Source organism: Mauremys mutica, chromosome 1 (assembly GCF_020497125.1).
Source record: "Mauremys mutica isolate MM-2020 ecotype Southern chromosome 1, ASM2049712v1, whole genome shotgun sequence".
Taxonomy (NCBI): Eukaryota; Metazoa; Chordata; order Testudines; family Geoemydidae; genus Mauremys; species Mauremys mutica.
In genome coordinates, this window is record NC_059072.1 from 322,509,635 (window position 1) to 322,531,942 (window position 22,308).

Below are 22,308 nucleotides of genomic sequence, written 5' to 3' on the forward strand. Positions count from 1 at the left end.
GATTATGGTCTAGAGGCTTTTTACACCTGAGGTTAATTAGAACTCCCATGTGCTCCTCCAGCCAGCTAACAGCATGCTAGCATCGTCTATGGAAGATGGAGCTGGGCTGAATTGTTCAGAAACTAGAGCAGGATGTGGAAAATGAAATAAATTCCAAGCAAGGGTATGTGAACTGGCAGGTAGCAGTGCATAGAGGGTGACTCTGAAGTGAGTAGGCAGAAGGGCCAGAAGATACAGATACAGGAAATTGTGGGAATGGCATGGCTTTGAGTGGGGATACTACAGGAGTTTGGACAAAAATGCACAGCACAGTATGTGGCAAGCCTGCAGTGTAGACCTACTTTTGAAGTATTAAAAGAAAGGATCATTTCGCGGCTGTTGTTATCATAGAAAATGGGCCTGAACAATACTTTGTATTATAGATAGGAAATGTATGCTAGCTACACTACTTGCAGCACTACAATCTCTCCCAAAACAATATTCCAAAGAGCAATTTATGAAATTATTTTTGTCCTCCATTCTGGTGGTTTGTTCTTTTGCATAATTTGGAACATCAAGTCTTTTTTACTAGTTGTTTGTTGTTGTTTGAGCTTATTTGAATAAATAAACCTTGTGATTTAATATTTGTTATGGAGATACAGTAACTGCTCCATAGTTAGGGTTGCACATAGTTCCTCCCCTGTGAGCCTTAAAAAACTTTGAGAGCTTTTTGTCTGTCAATGTATGTTAGGGTCAGAGCTGAAAGTAAGTTTTTGCTCAGAAACTCACTAGAAGGTTTTTATTTTTTTATACTGATGTGTGCCCCGTTGCTCTGCTTTTTATTTTGTATGCAGGTAGTAAAGTGAAACAAGATTTATGATCTCTTAAACACTCTCCACTGGTATTTGTAATCTGCCATCAATATAAATAGTTATTGCTCCCTTATGTCAGTTATATGTAACTGAGACAGCAAAAACCATGTAGTGGAAAGGAAAAACTACTGCTAGCCATTGACCTTAAATCTTTTTATTAGTAGTAGTAGTAGAGTAGTACTTCTAATGCATCCATACTTTTAGTATTTGGGCATGGATACATGCATTTAGAAATGCATCAGCTCTCTAAAGGAAGAGGAACAAAGCTTCCACCGTCATTATATATTTTATCAGTGCCACAACCATTTAGAGGTGGTTCAGCGTCTGAATGTAATGGAACCATATGATGAGTGCATGCAGACTAGGAATATTGATTACACATAAAATGGAGTAACCCATAATAAATGTTTTCAGCAAAAAGATTTAAATTATGTAACACACCAGGTAAAAGCCAGGAACCTTATTTAAATCAGACATTTTCACAATCCAATCTCTGTCCTTTATTATTAAAAGTAAATATACCACAAATATAATCTTTATGATTTTCCTTTCTTTTTTTCTTTAAGAAAATGAGTGTTCTTGTTTGTTTGCTATTATTGAAGCAGTTCAAGTAAGGCATAATTTAGATCCAGATTCTGCCTTCATGCATCTTCTCTTCCACCTTAACTGCAGTCAGTGCGGGTCCACAGGAAATAAATAAGGGCAGAATTTAGCCCATAAATGATCTGGCTTTGTATCTAACTAATGGTTTGATTACAACTTTTTCCAGTCTTTTCCCTAAAAAAGAGTGTGCATGTGTCATCAGAGAGTGGTAGATTTATTCTCATGCTTCTTGAAATTAGATTAATAAATATGGTACTGTACTATAGTTTGCTGTTCATTAAAGCATAAGCCAGACAAAGATTTCACTGATTAGTACAGTCAGTCATCTCTAGTTAATTTGAAATGTTTAAACATTCTAATTTTTAAAAAAATGCTGTTATAAATATTTAAGGAATTGGCTTAGAAATTAGGTGTAAAACAAATGTGCAATGCTTACTGCGTTTTAAAAGGTTTTAATTTTGTTAGTAGTGCATTGTCTTAAATCTAAAAGTGGTGTTGAGTCATTGTTACTTGCCTGCTAGCACTGCAGAATCTTAGCAGCTGCAGTTGCATATCTTTTACTGCAGTACGCTTCCTGTTGAATTAGTAACCCAATAATATTTGTTTCTATGGCCCCATCCACTCTTCCTTTCCTCAGACTCCTTCCCATCTGTTTCTGCACAGTAATATCCCTTCTTGCTTATGGGAGGGACTCACGTCTTCCAATGCAGCAGCAGATCCTTGCCAGTGTTCACAGTTGTTTCAGATGAGTATGAATATGCTTAGTCATTTTGAAAACTACAGTTTTCTATTTTCAAGGAAATGGCCATTCTGAGGATTGCTTTCATTTTATAGCAATATGATAACATTGCAGAGGGCTCTATACATTTTGCATTCATACTCTACAACTTTGTTTCCACATATCTTGATTGTGTTTAACATCTCCCAATTTCTATAGCACTGGCCAAGCCGAACTCCTTTTTCATAGCTATCCAGTCTAAATACATATTTATTTTGAAAATTAAAGTGCTATTGTACTTTGAAAAGTGACTGTAAAAATGCCATTCTCGGATTTTCATGTTTTATCATCTCAATCCAAGTCAACTGCACTCAGTTTAGAAGTAAAAAGATGTTTCTTTTAAATGCAATTCCTGCAGATTCACCCTGGGTTGTGAGAGTCAAATGAGTTCTTTCCTTCTCATATAATATATGATCATCAGTAATAAAGGTTCTGCAAGCCAAATTTTACTTGTCACCCATTATCTTCAATGGGTTTGTATAGTGCAATGATTTAGTAAACGATTTTGTTGATGTGCACAAGGAGTAGAATTCCATTCACGCTTCCAAAGCTGTGTTGTCTCTACAGTTCTAACAGGAATAAAAACCAGTAAAACATTATTTTTGTCACTAAAAATCAGAAGATAGTATTGAGTACATACCAGGAGTACTTCTGAGTCAGAAGGTACAGTTTTTATACAGTCACTTTTCAGGGATGATTCACTATTTAAAGATGTCTACCCATTGTTACATTTCAGGGAAAAAGAGTTAATCAATCATTATTGCCAACACGCAAAAAGATAAGGAACTTGGTTACAGATAATTGAATTAGCAAAAAGAGCTAATTAACCAATTTGTATCTCCCTAACACCAGATGAACTGTACCAATCCATGGATGCAGACTTGTCATTTCTGAAGCAAACTTCAAATCCAAGCTGTTTCCTGAGAACACTAACCAACTGTATTCCGCATAAGCAAATGCAATAACTTCTCTAGATGTTGACATGCTTTTTCATAACTCTTCTCTGTGTGTATTTTTGCCCTTCAAGAGCCAGGATAACTCCAGACTGATGCTGCCTATACATCTTTCTTCTGGGTGAGGGATCATGGTCTGTTGACGGGGACCACAGAGATGTCTAGTAGCCTTTGGCTCCCTAAAATAATGAGGCTAGATGATTGAGTGTTTGAAGGAAATGGAAAGAGGTAGAGAAAAGGGAACATTTGAGGGAAAATGGAGTACGAGGAGAAGAGGTGAATTTTTTGATACTATGGAGTGATAGAGGAAAAATGAGAGACAATGGAGAATGGGAATAGAAACTGGAAGGTTATTGTCCATAAACATTCAGGGTCAGTGAAGTGAGACAAAGGCTGGGAAATGAGGCCCCACATTGTGATTTTTGTTGCTTACTGTCATTCATTTTGGGAATGTGTGCTCCACACCATGGAGCTGGCATGCTGAGAAGTGTATAAGACCTCAAAACCACTGTGAAATAAGTCAGTGTCATTTCATTTTACAGATGGGTAAACTGAGGGACAGGGAGGTTTAAGTGACCTTTTTCAAGATCGTTGTCAGTGTCAGAGCTAGGAACAGAATTTAGAAGTTCTGCAGTGCCCTGCTCCAATCATGAGATAACACTGTCATTCCAATACTAAAAATCTACAACTGGAAAGCATATCTATCATAAAGAGATTATTTTGTGTATATTGCACTGTAAGTATCAGCTTGTGTCAATGAAAGCATTATAATATTGGCCATGCCTCGCTAGGAATTTTGTCTGTCCTGTTTGTTGCTTTGCTTCTCTTATTTAAAAAAATGCATAAAAAACAACTAGCTGATGACACCAATATTCTTTCAAAGCAGTAGAATTGTTGCAGATTTTGTACAAGACTTAAAATTGAGTTTCTGAGTACTTGTGATCAGTCCATATCCCATGGCAATTTACATGAGTAGGTTTCTTTGTTAACTAAAGTGTCTTGGACAAATTCCACCTCAGGAAATTACATTCCACATACGTAAGTTACATCGACTTACACACTGTCCATACCGCGCTTTGTCGGCAGGAGATCCTCTCCAACTGACACAGTTTCTGCCTCTCGCAGAAGTGGAGTAGTGATGCTGATGGGAGAGTGCTCACCCATCCGCATACCATGTCTTCACCAGACCTGCTACAGTAGCACAGCTACATCAATGCAGCCTAAAGGGGCCTAAATATGCTGGATATGGCCACCAAAGATTCTCTCTTTTCCAAGGGGCTTCCCTGGGTGGTGTAGAGCCAGCATAGCAGTTCTATGCCATTCACTTATAAATAAAGCTATGATTTTGTCACGGAGATCGTGGAAGTCATGGAATCTGAGACTTGCAAAGACCTCCATGACTTCTGCCCTGGTGGTTGGGAGTTGCAGGGTTCCGCCGCCTCCTGCAGCGGCAAAGAGCTGCCACCTGAAGCAGTGGGCCACTCCAGCCGCCGCAGATGGGGGGGGGGGTACCCTGTAGCTCTTGTCTGCTGCGGTGGCAGGGGGACCCCTGCAGCTCCCCATCTGCCACTGCAGGGCAGGGGGACCCCAGCAGCTTCCCTTCACTGCAGCAGGGCCATGGGACCCCTGCAGCCCCTGGCTGCCATGGGGGAACAGGGGGACTCCTGTGGTGGTGGCAGGGGGATTCCCGCAGCTCCCCACCGTTGGAGAGGGGGAAGGGGGACCCTGGAGCTCTGAGCCCCCACGGGTGGTGGGGACCCCAGAGCTCCCAGCCATCCCGCAGCTGCCTAGTCCATTCCCATTTTATCATGGATATTTTGAGTAAAAGTCAGGGGCAGGTCATGGGCTTCCATGAATTTTTCTTTATCGCCTGTGACCTGTCCATGACTTTTACTCAAAATATCCATGACAAAAATCGTAGCCTTACTTATAAGCCTTTCACTGCAGGGGTCTTGATTAGAGTATTGTTGCATTCTGGCTTTTCTTGATTGCTGGAACAGCCTCTTGAGGCTGATCTAACATATGCTTGAGGCTGGCCAAGGATATGAGGTAAAGTGACCTTTGCCACCCCTCCTCACTTCATATACTGAGTTTATCTTGGTCAGAACTGATAATCAGATATGCTTCTACAGATACAGATGAAGAGTACTGTATTTAACTTGTGTATATAGTGCAGATTCTTTTGAGGAGGAGAATTTTAAAATGTTGCAGGCTCTCTCACTCTGGGAATGGTAAAACTTTTTGCAGCACGTATTATAGTCTGTGGGGATAAGAAGGATTTTGCCCTGTATCACCTTGTGTTGGGATGGAATGGGTTGGGGGAATTTTGCTGTCTGTGTTTGCAGTGTTGCAGTGTGTTGGGATAGGAATTAGTTGATTTTGCTGGATGGGTTGAAGTCTGTTGGGAACGGTGGGTAGGGAATTTTGCTGTACATGTGCTAGTCGTCTGTAGGAATAAAGAGGATTTTGCTGCATGTACCGGTATGTGTCAGACTGCGGGGACAAGTGGGGCATTTTGCTGTGTTGTGTCTGTGTCCGGAATGGGGAAGATTTTGCTGTGTGTGTCACAATCTGTGGGAATGGGGAGGATTTTGCTATGGGGGTGTGTGGGGATGGGGAGGAGTCTGGTGTAGTGTGTGAGAATCTGGGGCGATGGGGAGGGGTCTGGTGTAGTGTGTGTGTTGGTGTAAGTGGGAGGATCCTGTTGTGTGAAGTGTGTGTCACTGTCGGCCCGGGGAGAGGAGCCGTTTGTCTCACGCGAGGGCAGTTCCCTGTCCCCGGTAGCCTGGTTTCCCTTCACAGCGGGAGGGGGTTGGTGACAGCCGCCTCCCCTGCAGAGATCTGTGTGTTGGCCCGTCCCCGCTGGGGGCCGCCCGTGCTCAGTCCCGCCCCCTGGCCATGTGTGGAGCCGCGGCGCCGCGTGGGGGACAGGGCCCGGCGGGTGCCGCAGCTAACGGTTCTTTGTGTCCGGGACCGCTGGGCGCGAGCGTGGCGGGGTCCAACTGTCACTGAGCGGCGGGCGCCTCGCTGAGTGACCGCGGCCGCGGGGGGATGTGAGTGCGGGGCAGGGCGGTGGGTCTGCGGCACGGGGCCGGGAGTGGGAGGCGGCTCCCCTAGCGGGGCCCTCCGGCCGGGTTCCGCTTCGGCGACTCCTCCCCGCCCGAGCGCTGCGGCTGGCGCAGCCCCACAGGGGCAGGGAGCGCGCGGGATCCCCGGAGCCTTCGCCATGCGCATCACCCCGCCCGTGCCTCCAAGGCCAGCTGGTCCTGTCCCGGTCAGAGCTGCATCCTCTCTCCCGAGAAGCAGCGTCTTTGCCTGCAAGGGCCCCGCCTGTCGGTGCCTCCCTGCGGCTCGGCGCTTGCGGGGGAAGCCCAGGCTGATGGTGCCTGGCTGAAGAGGTGAAGGATGTAGGGTGGCTAGATAGCAAGTGTGAAAAATCAGGACACTTTTTTGGGGGGGGCATATTGTGTATATAAGACAAAGCCCCTAATATCGAGACGGTGCTGATAATCGCAGGATGTCTGGTCACCCTAGGGGCGAGGTGGGACCTCTCCCTCGCTCCCCCAGCTGGGCAGGGTGAGCTAGTGGCAGAGGGAGCTCTCTCCTGCCCCCGCCCACCCTGAGCTTCTCTGTCTTGTGTTGTGCAGGTTGGCCAGGGTGACCGTGCTCCATGACTGCCTGGGCTGCAAGACATTCGAGGTGCCTCCTTCTGCGGCTGTCGGACACCTAAAGGCATTAATTAATTCAGAAACTGGGTTTCCTGTCGCTGAGCAGAGGTTGTGGCACCTTGGGAGAGAGGTGAGTGTCCTTCTCTGACCTGTGACTGGCTGCCAGACTGATATACTCTTTACATGTTGCCTTGGAAGCATCCCTGCTTTCCCTGGTGAAGACAATGCAGAGTTGAAATGTTTAAAGCAGGGGTCGGCAACCTTTCAGAAGTGCTGTGCCAAGTCTTCATTTATTCACTCTAATTTAAGGTTTCGCATGCCGGCAATACATTTGAATGTTTTTAGAAGGTCTCTCTCTATAAGTATATATTATATAAATAAACTATTGTTGTATGTAAAGTAAATAAGGTTTTTAAAATATTTAAGAAGCTTCATTTAGTGTGATCCTTTTCCTTGCTGAGTTTTCCAATGTGCACCACAGCAGAGAGTGGCTGAGGCCAGGAGCAGAGCCCCAGGCTGGCTGCCAGTACCCCAGGCCAGCAGTGGGCTGAGCAGGGCTGGAAGTCTGGACACCGGCTGGCAGGGGGGCTGGTGGCCGGAACCCCAGACCGGCAGCGGGCTGAGCCTCTCAGCCTGCCACTGGCCCCGCTCAGTCCACTGCTGGTCTGAGGTTCCGGCAGGGGTAAAAGTAACTTAAATTTCTTACAGGTACTGTCGTATTACAACCCCCCTCGGGGGGAGGAGCTCAGGGGCTGGGATGTGTGTGTGGGAGCACTCAGAGCAAGGGGTTGGGGTGTGGGGGGATCGGGGTGGGGATGTGGATGGTGCAGGAGTCAGGGCTGGGAGCACGGGGGGTGTAGGAGTCAGGGTTGGGTGGCATGAGGGGTTCAGGGCAGGAGGTTGGGGGGGTTAGGGGGAAGTCCCGGGGGTACGGGGACTTGGGGCTGGCCTGGGACAGTCTCTGTTGCGGCCGGGTTACCTGGATGGTGGATGGGTCCCTGCCCCATGCTGTTCCTGTTTCTGCCATGGGAGCTGTGGGCCAGCTGTGTGGGGGCACTGCATCTGCAGGCAAATGGGGGGCAGTGGCAGAAGACCAGGGCTGGCTCCAGGCACCAGCCCAGCAAGCAGGTGCTTGGAGCGGCCAACGGAGGGGGGGGCACATCCGGCTCTTCGGCGGCGGGTCCCTCACCGAGGGAAGGACCAGCCGCCGAAGACTGAAGCGGCGGCGGTAGAGCTGCCGCAGATAGTGATTGCGGCGTGTTTTTTTTTTTCTTTCTGCTCTGGGTGGCAAAAACGCTGGAGCTGGCCCTGCAGAAGACCCTCTGGCCTGCCCCTTCCTTCCCCCAGGGGCCGCAGGGACGGCACGTGCCTGCAGTGCCCTGGTGTCCAGCCACAGTGGCGAGAGAGGGGCAGCAGGACAGGCTGGGATGCGGACACCTCCACCGCGCCTTCCGCTGGCCCCTTTCACTTGCCTGACTGCCTGCTGCTACTGCCGCCAGCGCCAGCCTGCAGGAGCGTTCCGGCAGCCAGCAGCCCCCCAGCTGGGAGTGCGCCACGCGCTGCGCCCCAGCATCGGCCGGCTCTGGGTTCCGGCTGGGTTTCGGTTCCGTCTGCTGGCCCCTTGCCAGCCAGGGTCTCAGCCACTGACCTGCTCAGCCCACTGCCAGCCTGCGGTTCCATTCACCCAGGCTGGCAGCGGGCTGAGTGGGGCTGGCGGCTGGGACCTCGGCGTGCCATTAAAAATCAGCTTGCATGCCACCTTTGGCACGCGTGCCGTAGGTTGCCAACTCCTGGTTTAAAGCATTAAATATAATACACCTCTACCCTGATATAATGCACCCGATATACCACAAATTTGGATATAACGCGTAAAGCAGCGCTCCAGGGCAGCGGGGCTGCACATTCCGGCGGATCAAAGCAAGTTCGATATAACGCGGTTTCACCTATAAGGCAGTAAGATTTTTTTGGCTCCCGAGGACAGCGTTATTTTGGGGTAGAGGTGTATGTGCATGCATGAAGTAGCCTACTGCAAGGAAAGCATTGAGACAGTTGGTTGATGATTATTTATATTAGAGGAGAATCTGGAGCAGGGTGGATTTGATTTATACCAAATTGATTTAAATCATGATTTAAATCACTAGTCAGAAAGACTCGATTTAATCATGGTTTTCTACATAAAAGTGCATTCTTGTTGGTTGTTATAACCTTAATACATATTCTTCACAACTCACAGATAGATGTAGGTTTCATTTTTAGAAGGTACACACTATACATTTTTAACAGTGATTTATTTTGAAAACTTTTCAGATTAGTTTTACAGCTATATCAGAAAATGAATGTTTGATTATTTCATTTACCAAAGGTAATTGAAGCAGATATTTATGAAGTCATTGGGAGGTGAAATATCTCCAATTCAGCAGGTTAATCATTAATATTTGGAGGATTTTCTTGCCATGCTGTATTGGGAGGAGAACATCACCAGACAGACATTTAAATTGTTTTATTTAACTAAAACAACAACGTTAAGTATTCTGGATTTTTTTCTTCAACAGCAAACTGTCTGGTGATGTTCTAAAACTGAAACCTACATCTATCTCTCAGTTGTGAAGAATATGTATTAAGGTTATAACAACCAACAAGAATGCACTTTTATGTAGAAAACCATGATTAAATCAAGTCTTTCTGCCTAGTGATTTAAATCATGATTTAAATCAATTTGATTTAAATTAAATCCAATTGGTCACAGGTTTCTTGATTTTACTCTCCTCAGCCCTCCGTTTCCATTTTGTGGTATCTTACCAGCCGGAAAGAGGTGTTAGCACATCATCCTCTGAAATGCAACAGGAAGCCAAGAGTCTGAGCAACACTTTTTTTGGATGGCATTACTACTGAACTATGTCTTTTGGTTGGAAACATTTAGTCACTAAAGAGTCTTGCATAGTTAGTCTGATATTTTTGGTTTTATATTTAAGAATATAAATATAGGTCTTTTCTTCTCTATCATGGCAATTATAAAAGTTATTTTCAACCTTTTCAACTCTAGTTGCTTAGGGCCAGATTCTCCCACTGTTGCATACACTGAGTAGGTAGAATGATCTGCTGTAAAACTGTTTTCCCTTTACAAATAAAGTGAAGTTTGCTTTATTTATAGATGACAGATCTAGTCAGTTAAAATAATCTTGAGTGTCAGTTGTCATGGTGACAGGGCTAATTGCATCTGTGACCCGTTTTCTGGCCTCTCTGAGTGCATCCCCCCTCAGGGCTGCCGAGAGCGGGTTCGGGCCCCGGTGAACATTTTTTTCCGGGCCCCCCAGCAAGGGGCCCCGGTAATTTGGGCCAGGAAAGCTGGGCCCCGGGCCCCCTTCCAGACCGCCGGGCCCCGGTAATTTGTACCGGCTTCCCCCCACCCCTCGTCGGCCCTGTCCCCCCTTCAGTATGAGGCCTTGTGCTTCTGTCTCCCTATAGTAAAATCATGCAATTCTCCCACTCTTAGACTAGATCCCAGGCTGTGTATCAACTGTGTTACCACAATAGCTCTGACTGGGTTTGAGTACCTACTGTTCTTCTCTTCAGGAGCTTGTGGCCAGCAGTGACTCCAAACAGACATCTTAAAATGAAGTATTGTTTAAATTTAACTGTAGGAACAAAGCATAACATAAGAGAAGATGTTATTAAAACAATAAAAGGTCTACACTTGTCTATCTTATTTATAGTCATAGGTAGGCCTGTCTTACCCCAGGCACCCCAAACTCTGGAGTCTGGGTTCACCTTAGCTCAACTTTATCTGTCCCCTTAAGGAAGTGTTTCCCTTTAAATCTAGTCAGAGTCTTTGTTTTTTCTTCCCACAGGTGTTTTTTTAAAGCCCAGTTTGGTTAGAGCCAGAGCATCAAATGCTTTTGTATTGGCCTAAAAGTGTTTGCAAGGAAGTGTGTATCAGGATCCACCCCTTCCCCGTTCTGAGTGCATTTCCTGGCAAATCTGCTATTGAATTAACTCAGTATATGGATACATAAAACAACACAAAAGCCAAGTCAAGAAAGAGTATTCCTAATGTATTACAGTCAACTTCCAATCAATCATAGCTTGCATCACAAAAATAAGTCAGATCAACTAAACGCTCATGTACATGAGTCAATTTATGCGCATGAGTGGTCTCCTTGAACTCAGTGGAACTATTGTGTGTAAAGCTACTCATATTAATAAGTGTCACAGGGTAGCTGGTCCCTATACCTAACCTAAGCCCAGCTCCACTGTTGCAATTCTCTATACCTTTTCCAATTTTAATGTATCTTTTTGAGATGGAGTGACCAGAATTGCACACAGTATTAAAGGTGTGGGAATAACATTGATTTATATAATGGGATTATGATATTTCCTGTCCTATTATCTATCCATTTCCTAATGGTTCCTAACATTGTATTAGTTTTTTTTGACTCCCACTGCACACCGAGTGGATGTATTCAGGTAACTATCCACAATGACTCCAAGATCTCTTTCTTGTGTGTTAATAGATAATTTAAACGCCATCATTTTTTTCGTATAGTTGGAATTATGTGTTCCATGTACATTACTTTGCCTTTGTCAGCATTAAATTTCATCTGCCATTTTGCTGCCCAGTCACTTAGATTTGTGAGATCCCTTTATAACTCTTTGTCATCTGCTTTGGACTTAACTATCTTGAGGAATTTTGTAACCTCTGCAAACTTTGCCACCTCACTGTTTACCCTTTTTTTCCAGATGATTCATGAATATATTGAACAGCACTGGTCCCAGTACAGCTCCCTAGGGGATACCACTATTTACCTGTCCTCATTCTGAAATCTGGGCATTTATTCCTACCCTTTGTTTCCTGTCTTTTAACCGGTTACTGATCCATGAGAGGACCTTCCCTCTTATAACATGACTGTTTGCTTACGAGCCTTTGGTGAGGAACCTTGTTGATAGTTTTCTGAAAGTTCAAGTACACTATCTCCACTGGATTACCCTTGTTCACATATTTGTTGAGTCCCCCAAAGAATTCTAATATATGGTTGAGGCATGATTTCCCTTTACAAATGCCGTGTTGACTCTTCCCCCACACACTGTGTTCATCTACATGTCTGATAATTCTGTTCTTTACTCTAGTTTCTACCAATTTGCCTGATACTGAAGTTAGCCTTACCATCATGTAATTGCCAGGGTTGCCTCTGGAGCTTTTGAAAAAAAATTGGCGTCACATTAGCTATCCTCCAGTCATCTGGTACAGAAGTTAGTTTAAGTGATAGGTTACATACAGTTAGTATTTCTGCAATTTTATATTTGAATTCCTTCAGAACTTTTGGATGAATACCGTCTGGTCCTGATGATTTATTACTGTTTAATGTTTAATGTATTGGTTTGTTCCAAAACTTTCTCTATTGACCCTTCAATCTGGGACAGTTCCTAAGATTTGTCACCTAAAAAGAATGGCTCAGATGTGGGAATCTCCCTCACATCCTCTGCAGTGAAGACCAGTGCAAAGAATTAATTTAGTTTCTCTGCATTGGCCTTGTCTTCCTTGAGCGCTCATTTAACCCCTTCATCATCCACTGGCACCACTGATTATTTGGCAGGCTTCCTTCTTCTGATATACTTAAAACAATTTTTGCTGTGAGTGTATGAGTCTTTTGCTAGTTGCTCTTCAAATCCTTTTTGACCTGCCTAATTATTTTACTTGCCAGAGTTTATGCTCTTTTTTATTTTCTTCAGTAGGATTTGACTTCCACTTTTTAAAGGATGCCCTTTTGCCTTTCTCACTCTGTAGTTTAGCCATGTAGTGTAGGACATTTTTTAGTCCTCTTACTGTTCTTTTTAATTTGGGGTATACATTTAATTTGGGCCTCTATTATGGTAGCTTGTAGACATTTCACTCTTGTGACTGTTCCTTTTAATTTTCATTTAACTACCATATACTCGTTCATAAGCCGAATATTGTTGGTAAAAAAGTGAAGCCTCAAAGATCCGGGGTCGGCTTAGCAACGGGTCTACACCAAAATTTGATGATTTTAAGCTCTATGGAATTTTTGAATTGAATATCTAATACATTGTCATTTTGTTTACGTGGGGTGTCCGCAGGCATGGATCCCCTCAGCTCCCAGTGGCCGCAGTTCACTGTTCCCAGCCAATGGGAGCTGCAGGAAGTGGTGTGGGCTGAGGGACGTTCTGGCCACCACTTCTTGCGGCTTCCATTGGCTGGGAATGGCAGACCTTGGCCACTAGGAGCTGAGGGGCTCTGTGCCTGCAGATGCTCCAGGTAAACAAAACGTCTAGGCCTGCTAGTGGTTTACCCTTATGGGCCAGGAGCCAAAGTTTGCCAACCCCTGAAACATAGGGTCAGCTTATGAAAGGGTCATACAGTTTTTGCTATTTTTTCCTATCCATCTTGGGGGGTCGGCTTATAAACAAACAAGCTAATGAACGAGCATATACGGTAGCTTCTGCATTTTGGTGTCCTTACCCTTTCTTCTTTGGTATTTTTCCCTCACACAGAGATGTTAAATTTAATTATATTATGGTTGCTATTACTGAGTGTTTCAGCTCTATTCACCTCTTGGACCAGATCCTGTGCTCCACCTAGGACTAAATCAAGAATTTTCTCTCTCCTTGTGGGTTCCGGGACTAGCTGCTGCAAGAAGCAGTCATTAATGGAGTCTAGAAACTTTATTTCTGCATTCTGTCCTGAGGTGACATGTACCCAGTCAATATGGGGATAGTCGAAATCCCCCATTATTGGGTTTTTATGTTTTTGTAGCCTCTCTAATCTCCCTGAGCATCTCACAATCACCATCACCCATCACCATCTTGGTCAGGTGGTCGGTAATATATTTCTATTGCTATCCTTTTATTATTCCAGCATGGAATTTCTATCCATAGAGATTCTGTGGTATAATTGGATTCATTTAAGATTTTTATTTTATTTGACTCTATGTTTTCTTTCACAGATAGTGCCACTCCCTCACCAGCATGACCTATTCTGTCATTCCTATATATTTTGTACCTTGGTATTACAAAAAAAACGAGGAGTCTTTGTGGCACCTTAGAGACTAACAAATTTATTTGGGCATAAATAAATTTGTTAGTCGCTAAGGTGCCACAAGGACTCCTCGTTGTTTTTGGTGATACAGACTAACACTGCTACCACTCTGAAACTTGGTATTACAGTATACCATTGATTGTCATCATTCTACCAAGTTTCTGTGATGCCTATTATGTCAATATCCTCATTTAATACCAGGCACTCAAGTTCACCCTTCTTAGTATTTAGACTTCTAGCATTTGTATACAAGCACTTATAACATTTGTCATTATTTAGTTGTCTGCCTTCATGTGATGTAATTGAATGGGACTCTCTTTCATTTGACTGTCTCTCTTCAATTTCTACCTGTATTTTATCAACTTCTATCCTCTTCTCTTTACTAGGATATAGAAAATCCCAGTTAATAGAGCCTCCCCTATGGGATGTCTCTGTCCGAACTGTGTGCCCCTCTGCTCCTGTCAGTTTTCCCTCAGCCCTTAGTTTAAAAATGCCTCCTTAAAGAGGGCCCTTATTTTCCCATAGCCCTTAGTTTAAAAACTTCTCCTAAAAGAGGCTGTACCTGGGCCTATAAAGGGTTGCTAATGGGCAGTTGGGGGATAGAACTGAGACAGGCTGCTCTCTGGGGAGGGAAGCCACTTTGAAGTGGAGCTAGCTCCTATGATGGGTCCCTGGAGCAAGGGGCCAGGGGTAAGAGAAGCCATCCTAGGGCTGCCACTGCAGGAAGGGAGCAGAGTTGACTGAAATTTGGAAGCTGCCAGGAGAAGGAGTACCAGAGACCTCTGGGAGGGGTGGCCCTGAAGCCTACCAGAGGTGACCTGTTGGTGGGGGCATGTGGGGTCAAGTGCCCTTCCCCCGATTGGCCTGCCAAGGGAGGGAGGGAGAAAGGCTCTGTCCTCCTGTTGCCCCTTCCCCCAGCATGCTTGGTCCCTGTCCCTGGCAGCTGGGAACTGTCCCCAGGACAATCTGCTGGGGACAAGAGCCGAGCGACCTGGAGCCCCCTCTCCCCCCCCAGCGCATTTCCAGCTCGCTTAGCCCCTGTCTTTGGCAGCTGGGCTCAGGTGGGGGCACCACCAGGCTCTCTCAGGCAGCTGCTGTGATGCACAGAGCAGCAACCCTGAGTGGCTGGCTTGAGACATATGAGAAGCAGCTCCGTCCCACTCCCTGCCCAGGCCCAGCTTCCAGGGAGAGCAGCTGAACGTGCCGCGGAGGGTGTGTGGGGGGGGATGGCGCAGTGGAGAAGAAGAGAGCCTCCCCTCCCCTTCCTCACCCCTGCAGATGGAGTGGGGAGAGAATGGCAGCCCACGGCTGGGTGCAGGGCAGGGGGGTTGTTGGGATGAGGAAACATGTGGGGCAGATATGTGTCCTCCCCTTTGGATTGTGCTCCTCTAGTATGAGAAGGCATGAGTTGTCTATGCCTCAGGCTAAGGAAGGAGTTAAAAGACTTTTTCTATTTGCTAACATCTGTAAAGAAAATAAAACTTGCAAAAAACTGGGAGTGGCATTGCATGCTTTGGAGCTGGGAGAAGGCTGTTGCTCACAATAAGTATTTGAAAGATTCCAGGCATAAACTTTAACTATTGTAAAAGCACACTTTACAAAGATAGCATCTACTTAAGTATAACACTTCTGCCATTGAATTTTTTTATCTGCTATTGTTACAAGTAGCACTTAAAATTGCTGTGATTGAAAAGGATTTAAAAAAAAGTTTATTTTTTTGTTTGCTTTGTGCATTTGACAATACTTTGTGTATAGTCAGCTTCACTATAAAAGCATAACTATAGTCAGCTTCCCCTGATTATGGGTTTTTCACAGCACAAACAAGGAGAGAAAAAACATTTATAATGAGGAAAATATGATTTTGAAATGACAAATGTTGGCATAGAGAGTTGGGGCAAATAGACTCATATTCAGAGAGTTTAAGGTCAGAAGGGACTACTAGATTTTCTAGTCGGACCTATAACATAGGCCATTAAATTTTCTCCAGCTACCGCTATGTCGAGCCCAATATCTTATGTATAGATACAACATATCTTCCAGAAATTTATTCACTCTTGATTTTGAAGTGGCCCCACATTAGCATTCTTCTAGTCTTCTAGAATTTCCCCAGCATTCTAAGATTTGTTTAAAAATTAACATCAGTGGGCCAGAGATCTCCTCAGCCAACTCTTTCCAGACTTTTTAGATGCAAATTTTCTGGACCTGCTAATTTTAAAAATATTTATCCATTGCAGATGTTGTCATCCTTCTTAGTTACGAATGGACTAGAAAGTCTTTTATTATCCTCATGTGTGGGGAGTGAGTGATTAAGATTCTTTTCAAATAAAGAACAGAAGTATTAATTTAACACTTCTGCCTTTAACAATTTTACCATCTCGTCTTTAATAATGAGCCTATTGGATTGCTTGAATTTCTTTTGTTTCTAATATACTTTAACTCTTTATTATTCTTAGCACTGGCAGCTGTGGATTTTTCCCTAATGGCTTTAGCTTGCCTTATCAATTTTCTGCACTTTATCTCTTCTAATTCATATTGATTGCTATATTTCTCTCTTTCCCCCTTGTTAAATATTGCTTTATTTTAATTGCTGCCATCAGTTTAGCACGGAACCAGGATGGACTTTTAACCAAAGTTGTCATCTTTCTTAATTGTGGAATTGTGGCTTTTTGGCTCCTTAAAACACTCCTAATTTTCATTCACATTTTTCTGTCTGATTTTTAACCCCAAATTGGTTTAATTAATTTTTCTCATTTTTGGGAGGTTAGCCCTTTTGAATCACCAGGAATATATATCAGAGGGTGGGACACTCCTTTGCCAATACCAAATGTAATCAAGTAATGATCACAGGTCACTAGGCAATCACTTACATCCAGCTAAGTGATTACTTCATCTTTATCTGTTGCAATAAGATCCAAAGTAGTTACTTTATGAACTTCACTATAAACTGAAGCTAGTTCTAGCTAATTATTTGAAAGTTGTCAGTGGCTATTTAAAATTCTCTCTGTGAAATCATCTTTATTATTCCAGGCTCACTGAAGATATCTTACAATGTAACATCACAAATAACAGGTGTCTCACTGTAACCTATAATTTTATTTTTGGTATCTATACTATGAGTACTGGTATCTTCTCAGAGTATAAGCCAGGGGTCGGCAACCTCTGGCATGTGACTCAGCAGGGTAAGCACCCTGGCGGGCTGGGCCAGTTTGTTTACCTGCCGCGTCGGCAGGTTTGGCCGAAAGCAGCTCCCACTGGCCACGGTTCGCCATCCCAGGCCAATGAGGGCGGCGGGAGGCCGCGGCCAGTACATCCCTCGCTGTGCTGCTTCCCGCTGCCCCCATTGGTCAGTGGGAGCCGCGATCAGCCGAACCTGCCAATGCGGCAGGTAAACAAACTGGCCCTGCCTGCTAGGATGCTTACCCTGGCGAGCCATGTGCCAGAGATTGCTGACCCCTGGTATAATCTATTGTATGGATGCATACTGAGGAATTCTGTCATTTTTGAGTCAATCCCTGCCAAATGCAAACACAATCTAGCAGAAGTATAGCTATTAACGGATTTCATAGACAACTAGGCCCGGATCCTGTACAACACTCCATATGAGTGCAGAGGTCTGCATGGGCAGAACAGGGCCGAAATGATCACATTTTTCAGTTGTTTTATTGCAATATACTTTTGCTGCTCTAGATCCTCTCTCACAGAGTACTATAGTTTCATTCATTGTTCCATTGTGATATTGCTAGTTTTAGATCCAAGTTGAGATTACATCACCCATATATATTTAGGCTTAGCCGATTTATTTTCTTTTTTTAAAATATTTTTTTACAGATAACTTTGTTTATTTTTAAGCATTTTTGCTTTATATCTATTTCAGTTTTAGCAGTTGCACCAAATTATGGCTTTTAAGCATTTTTTTATTCATATCAATTTAAATTTTCACAGTTGGAGGACATTTTGGGGCAGGGTTTCAAACAATAATAATTTAATGGCAGTAGACATTGAGATTCAAACAGAACTTCATAACTGTTAAAATACAAGGTATCAACATCATGTCTAACTAAATATCCCTAGATCATACTTCTTAAGTTTTCAAACAGCATTTTTCTTACTTTACCTATTTGTAAATCTCCATTTTTATTGATGGAAATATTTTTCCACAGTTCATGTGTGTATGGTGAAATCAACAATTATAAAAATTACCAATAAAAATCTAATCCTTCCAAGCCTATAAATACTCCTTTGAGGGTATATACGCTATGTGCATCTAATATATGCATATGGTTTATGTATACAGGTCTTTTTTAACCTGTTCCTTAAAATGATAGTTATTTTCTTTTATTGTCTGTTATTTTTTGTGTCCAGTAGTGGCCCCAGTGTGCACTTTCCAAACAAAAGAAGGCACATTTGCAATCAGAATGATTTATTAAGTATCGGGGGCTATAAAGCCCTTTACAGAAGCTTTTTGCATTTCCTAGAATTTCATGTTCATAGTCATTTACTATTCTAGCTACTGACATCATTAATTCATCTGTGGAATGCTGGTTAGACCACCAGGTAAAAGACATCATCTAGGATTTATATTCTTTGCATTCTGAAAGTTAGACCTATTGCAAATTATTAAGACAAATGGAAAGAATCAAAACAGGAGAATAAAAAACATTTGGAATCTAATTCTGCCCCTACATAAATGGATATAGCTCCCATTGCAGTCAAATGAAGTTGCATTCATGTATCTGAGGGCAGAATTTTGTCCTGTATGTAACCGAAAAATATTGCACTCTCATGTCATGCACAATTGAAGACATCAGAATGATGTATTTAGAGACTAAATATTGAAGCAATGTGTTGAGACTTGGTCTCTAAATTTTAATATCTAAAAAGTACTTAACATTCTCAAAATGTCTGGAGAAAAGCCATTGCAAAGTAGTGATATTGGAGAATGTACAACATCAAAATCTTCCTTTTTTTTTCTATTTCAGTTATCTGATTGTACTAAGGTTGGAGACTGTCTGAATTCTGAAAATCATATTTTCTTAAACCTTCAGTCAAAAGGCTTGAAAGGAGGAGGTAAGATAAACAGTTGTCTGTTTACTTATATGTTAGGAGATTGTGAAACGTTTTGATTAATTCTCTGGCACAGTTCTGAGTAACGCTTTTCCTTAAATGAGTAGTGGTGCTTTCTGTTAACTTGTACATCACAGCAATCTACTCTTACTTTCTCACTACTGGGATTGTACCTAAGGAGAACCTGCAATTCAGTAGAGTGGATCATTTGGAATAAAAGAGAGGAGAGAGTCTCTTTTTAGAGAATCCATCACATCCACATGCATTGCAACTGTATGAGGAGTGGGAATTTATCTTCATTTGCGAGGGTTTGTTTTGTTTTTCCTTGCCTTTTTCTTTTTCTCCTGTACTGATGATCCCTGGCTGTTTCAGTCAGTATTTCCATTCCTGTGACAGGAGAATGGGGATAGGATTTGTCTCTCTCCGAGGCAAGACTCGTGGAGAGGTGCTGGGGTCTTTTAAGTGTGGAAGTGAATGGCTTCTGAAGGTAAGAGTTCCTTGGCGAAGGATGTGATTTGTTATTGGAAAGGAGGAGAGGCCGGTGTGGTGTTGTGGAGTTTATTTGTTTATTGGTAGTTCCATCCATGTGGCAGAAGGATGAGGATTGACTTTGATGTCCTGATGAGTGTGAGGATAATAAAAAATTGCCTGTTGGTTTTGGTGGTTTTTTCCCATCTACCTCTACTTACTTGTGTCCCAGTGCTCCCAGAAGGCATGTGGAAATTGCTCATTTCTTCCCTCCTGTTGTGTGTGTGTGTGTATATGAGATCGTCAGGAGATTTTGTGAGGATGTGTGGCCTGTGATGCTTTCAGTATGCTAATGACACTTTGTTCTATTCTTTCTGTCAACAACTTTGACAGTGCTATTGATTGTCTGACCTAGTGTTTTAGGGAGCTGTGGGGCATGGATGAGAGCTAGCTGGCAGAAACTTAATCCAGATAAATCTGACGCTGGAGGAAGTAGCCAGAATGTATGATAAGAATAATATCTCTGTCCTTGACTGAAGATATGTACAATCTGGCGGTAGTGTTGGATCTTCAGCTATTGTTAGATGATCATATAGCAGCAGTGTCAAGAAATAATTTTATCATCTGCATGTGGCCATGCACTCTCGTCCACATGTCACCCTGCCCATCAGTTCCCATCCTCAACTTCCTCTGTCTGTTGACCCAGTACAACGGTGAGATCAGACATCCCAATCCACATGTGCTCCACTTCAGGGCGTGGTATTCGGAGGGGCATCTGCTTTGGAACAGACATACTCTTTGGCTGTGCAAGACATTCTCTCCAGCAGCAGAAGGGACTCCACTAGGCAATGTTACTGAGCCAAGTAGAGATGTTTCTCTTCTTGGGTTTAGCAACAAGGAGTTTTACCAGAATTGATGGGGATCCCCCTCATCCTGGACTATGTTCTGTCATTAAAATCATCAGGTCTCACCCTCACTTCTTTGAGAGTCAATCTGGCAGCAATTAGTGTGTTCCACATCACTCCTGTGGGCATTCTGCACCAAAATATTAAAAATTATGTGCCAAAAAATTAAAAATTATGCACACATTTTAAAATTCTGCATAATTCTGCACATTTTATTTGTCAAATAAATGTGGAGGCTCCAGCATGGCATTGGGGAGCACAGGCCACTGGCTGCACAGAGGTGGAAGATCACTGTGCAGCTCTCCCCCACCCCCCTGGGATATGGACTCAGTAGTGAGGCAGCACCCGACCCTGACAGAACGCAAGGACCGGGCCTGCCCCAGGAACACCCTAGAGCCCTGTCTCTCCGTGCCAGGTGCACCAGTTGTGGGCAGGCAGGCTCAGCAAGGCAGGATCCAACGATGGAGGGGCTCAGTGTGGGGGGGGATCCAGGTGTGGGTTGAGAGGGTTCTGTGTGGAGCAATCAGGGTGCAGGTGGCTCAGTGGGAGATCCAGGTGCAGGGGGATCTGGGTCCTCAAGGGCTTGTGGGGGGGGGGGTTCTGGGTGCAACGATAATGGGACTGTACAGGAGGGTCCAGGTGAAAGTGGTTGGGGCTCAGCAGGGGGCCATCTGGGTGTAGGGGGATAGAGCTCGGCAGGGGAGTCTGGATGTGAGGGACTCAGTGGGGGTCCAGATGCTGGGGAATTGGGGCTCAGTGCGGTGGGGATCCAGGTGCGGAGGAGTCGGGCTCATTGGGGGGTTCTGAGTGCGGGAGGGTGAAGCTTGGCAGGAGGGTTTGGGCATGAGAGGATCTGGATTCACAGGGGTTGGATGGATGGGGGAGCAGCTCCCTGTATAGGGATCCCCCCCTGCAGCTGAGGAGCAATGGGTGCAGGAATGGGGGGCGGGTGAGTTTGCAGAGCTTCCTGCAGCTGGGGGAGAAATCTGGGGGTGGGTCTGACCCAGCCCCAGATGCCATGCAGGGGAAGAGAAAGTCCCATCCTCCCTGGCCCAGCCGGGACTAGCAGCTGAGTCCAGCGCAGGGTAGGAGCTGCCAGCCAGGTCTTCCCCAGTCCCGCCCCCTGCCCCACAGTGATTTACCTCTCTGCCAGCTGCCATGGGCACCCGAAACTTACTGCTGGGGAGGGTTGCTTGACCACGCTTGTGGCTTCCATTTTGCTTCCCCATCAGAAAGTCATTTTTCTGCATGGTAGCAAAGATATCTGCGGGGGACATAAATTCTGTGCATGTGCAGTGGCACAGAATTCCCCCAGGAGTACCACATGGAAGGTTACTTTGTCTTTATGCACCCGCTAACCGCTAGGTTTTAGAAAAGCCTCATCAGAACCTTTTCACCCATACAAATGGTCGCACCCCAATGGGACCTGTATCTAGTTCTCTCCATGCTAATGAAGCCACCCTTTGAGCCGTTAGTATTGTGCTCCATGTCCTTCCTTTCCTGGAAAGTTGCCTTCCTTATTGCCATTGCTTCCATGAGAAGAGCCGGTGAACTTGGAGCTATGATGGCAGACCCACCTTTCATGGTTTTCCACAAGGATAAAATCTCCCATGTCTACACCTCAAATTTTTACCAAATCTCCCAGTTTCACATCAATTAGTCCATTCACTTACCTGTTTTCTTCCTGAAACCACATGCATCTACAGAGGAACATTGACTCCTTTCCCTCAACATCCGACAAGCACTGGCCTACTTGCAGAGAATGAAACCAATCAGGAAGTCCCCTACACTGTTGCAGTAGCAGAGAGACTCAGGCCACAGGCCATCTATACCCAAAGACTCTCTAAATGCATTTTGGGTTTCATTAAACTCTGCTACTAGCTGTTGGGTCTACCTTCCACCACAGACATGTGGGCTCACTCAGCAAGAGCTCAGGCTTCAACCACGGCCTCCTTTCAGGACATGCT

At 44.4% G+C, this 22,308-nt stretch overlaps 1 protein-coding gene across 1 annotated transcript in view; it reads left to right on the forward strand.

Moving 5' to 3' along the window:
• The window catches only part of SACS (sacsin molecular chaperone), a 237,851-nt gene that overhangs the window by 147,612 nt on the left and 67,931 nt on the right, over positions 1-22,308 (forward strand). Inside the window, exons 8-9 of the mRNA XM_045017418.1 lie at positions 6,833-6,983; positions 18,884-18,971. Of these exons, the coding sequence (XP_044873353.1) occupies positions 6,833-6,983; positions 18,884-18,971 (239 nt within the window). The remainder of the gene's footprint in view (positions 1-6,832; positions 6,984-18,883; positions 18,972-22,308) is intronic.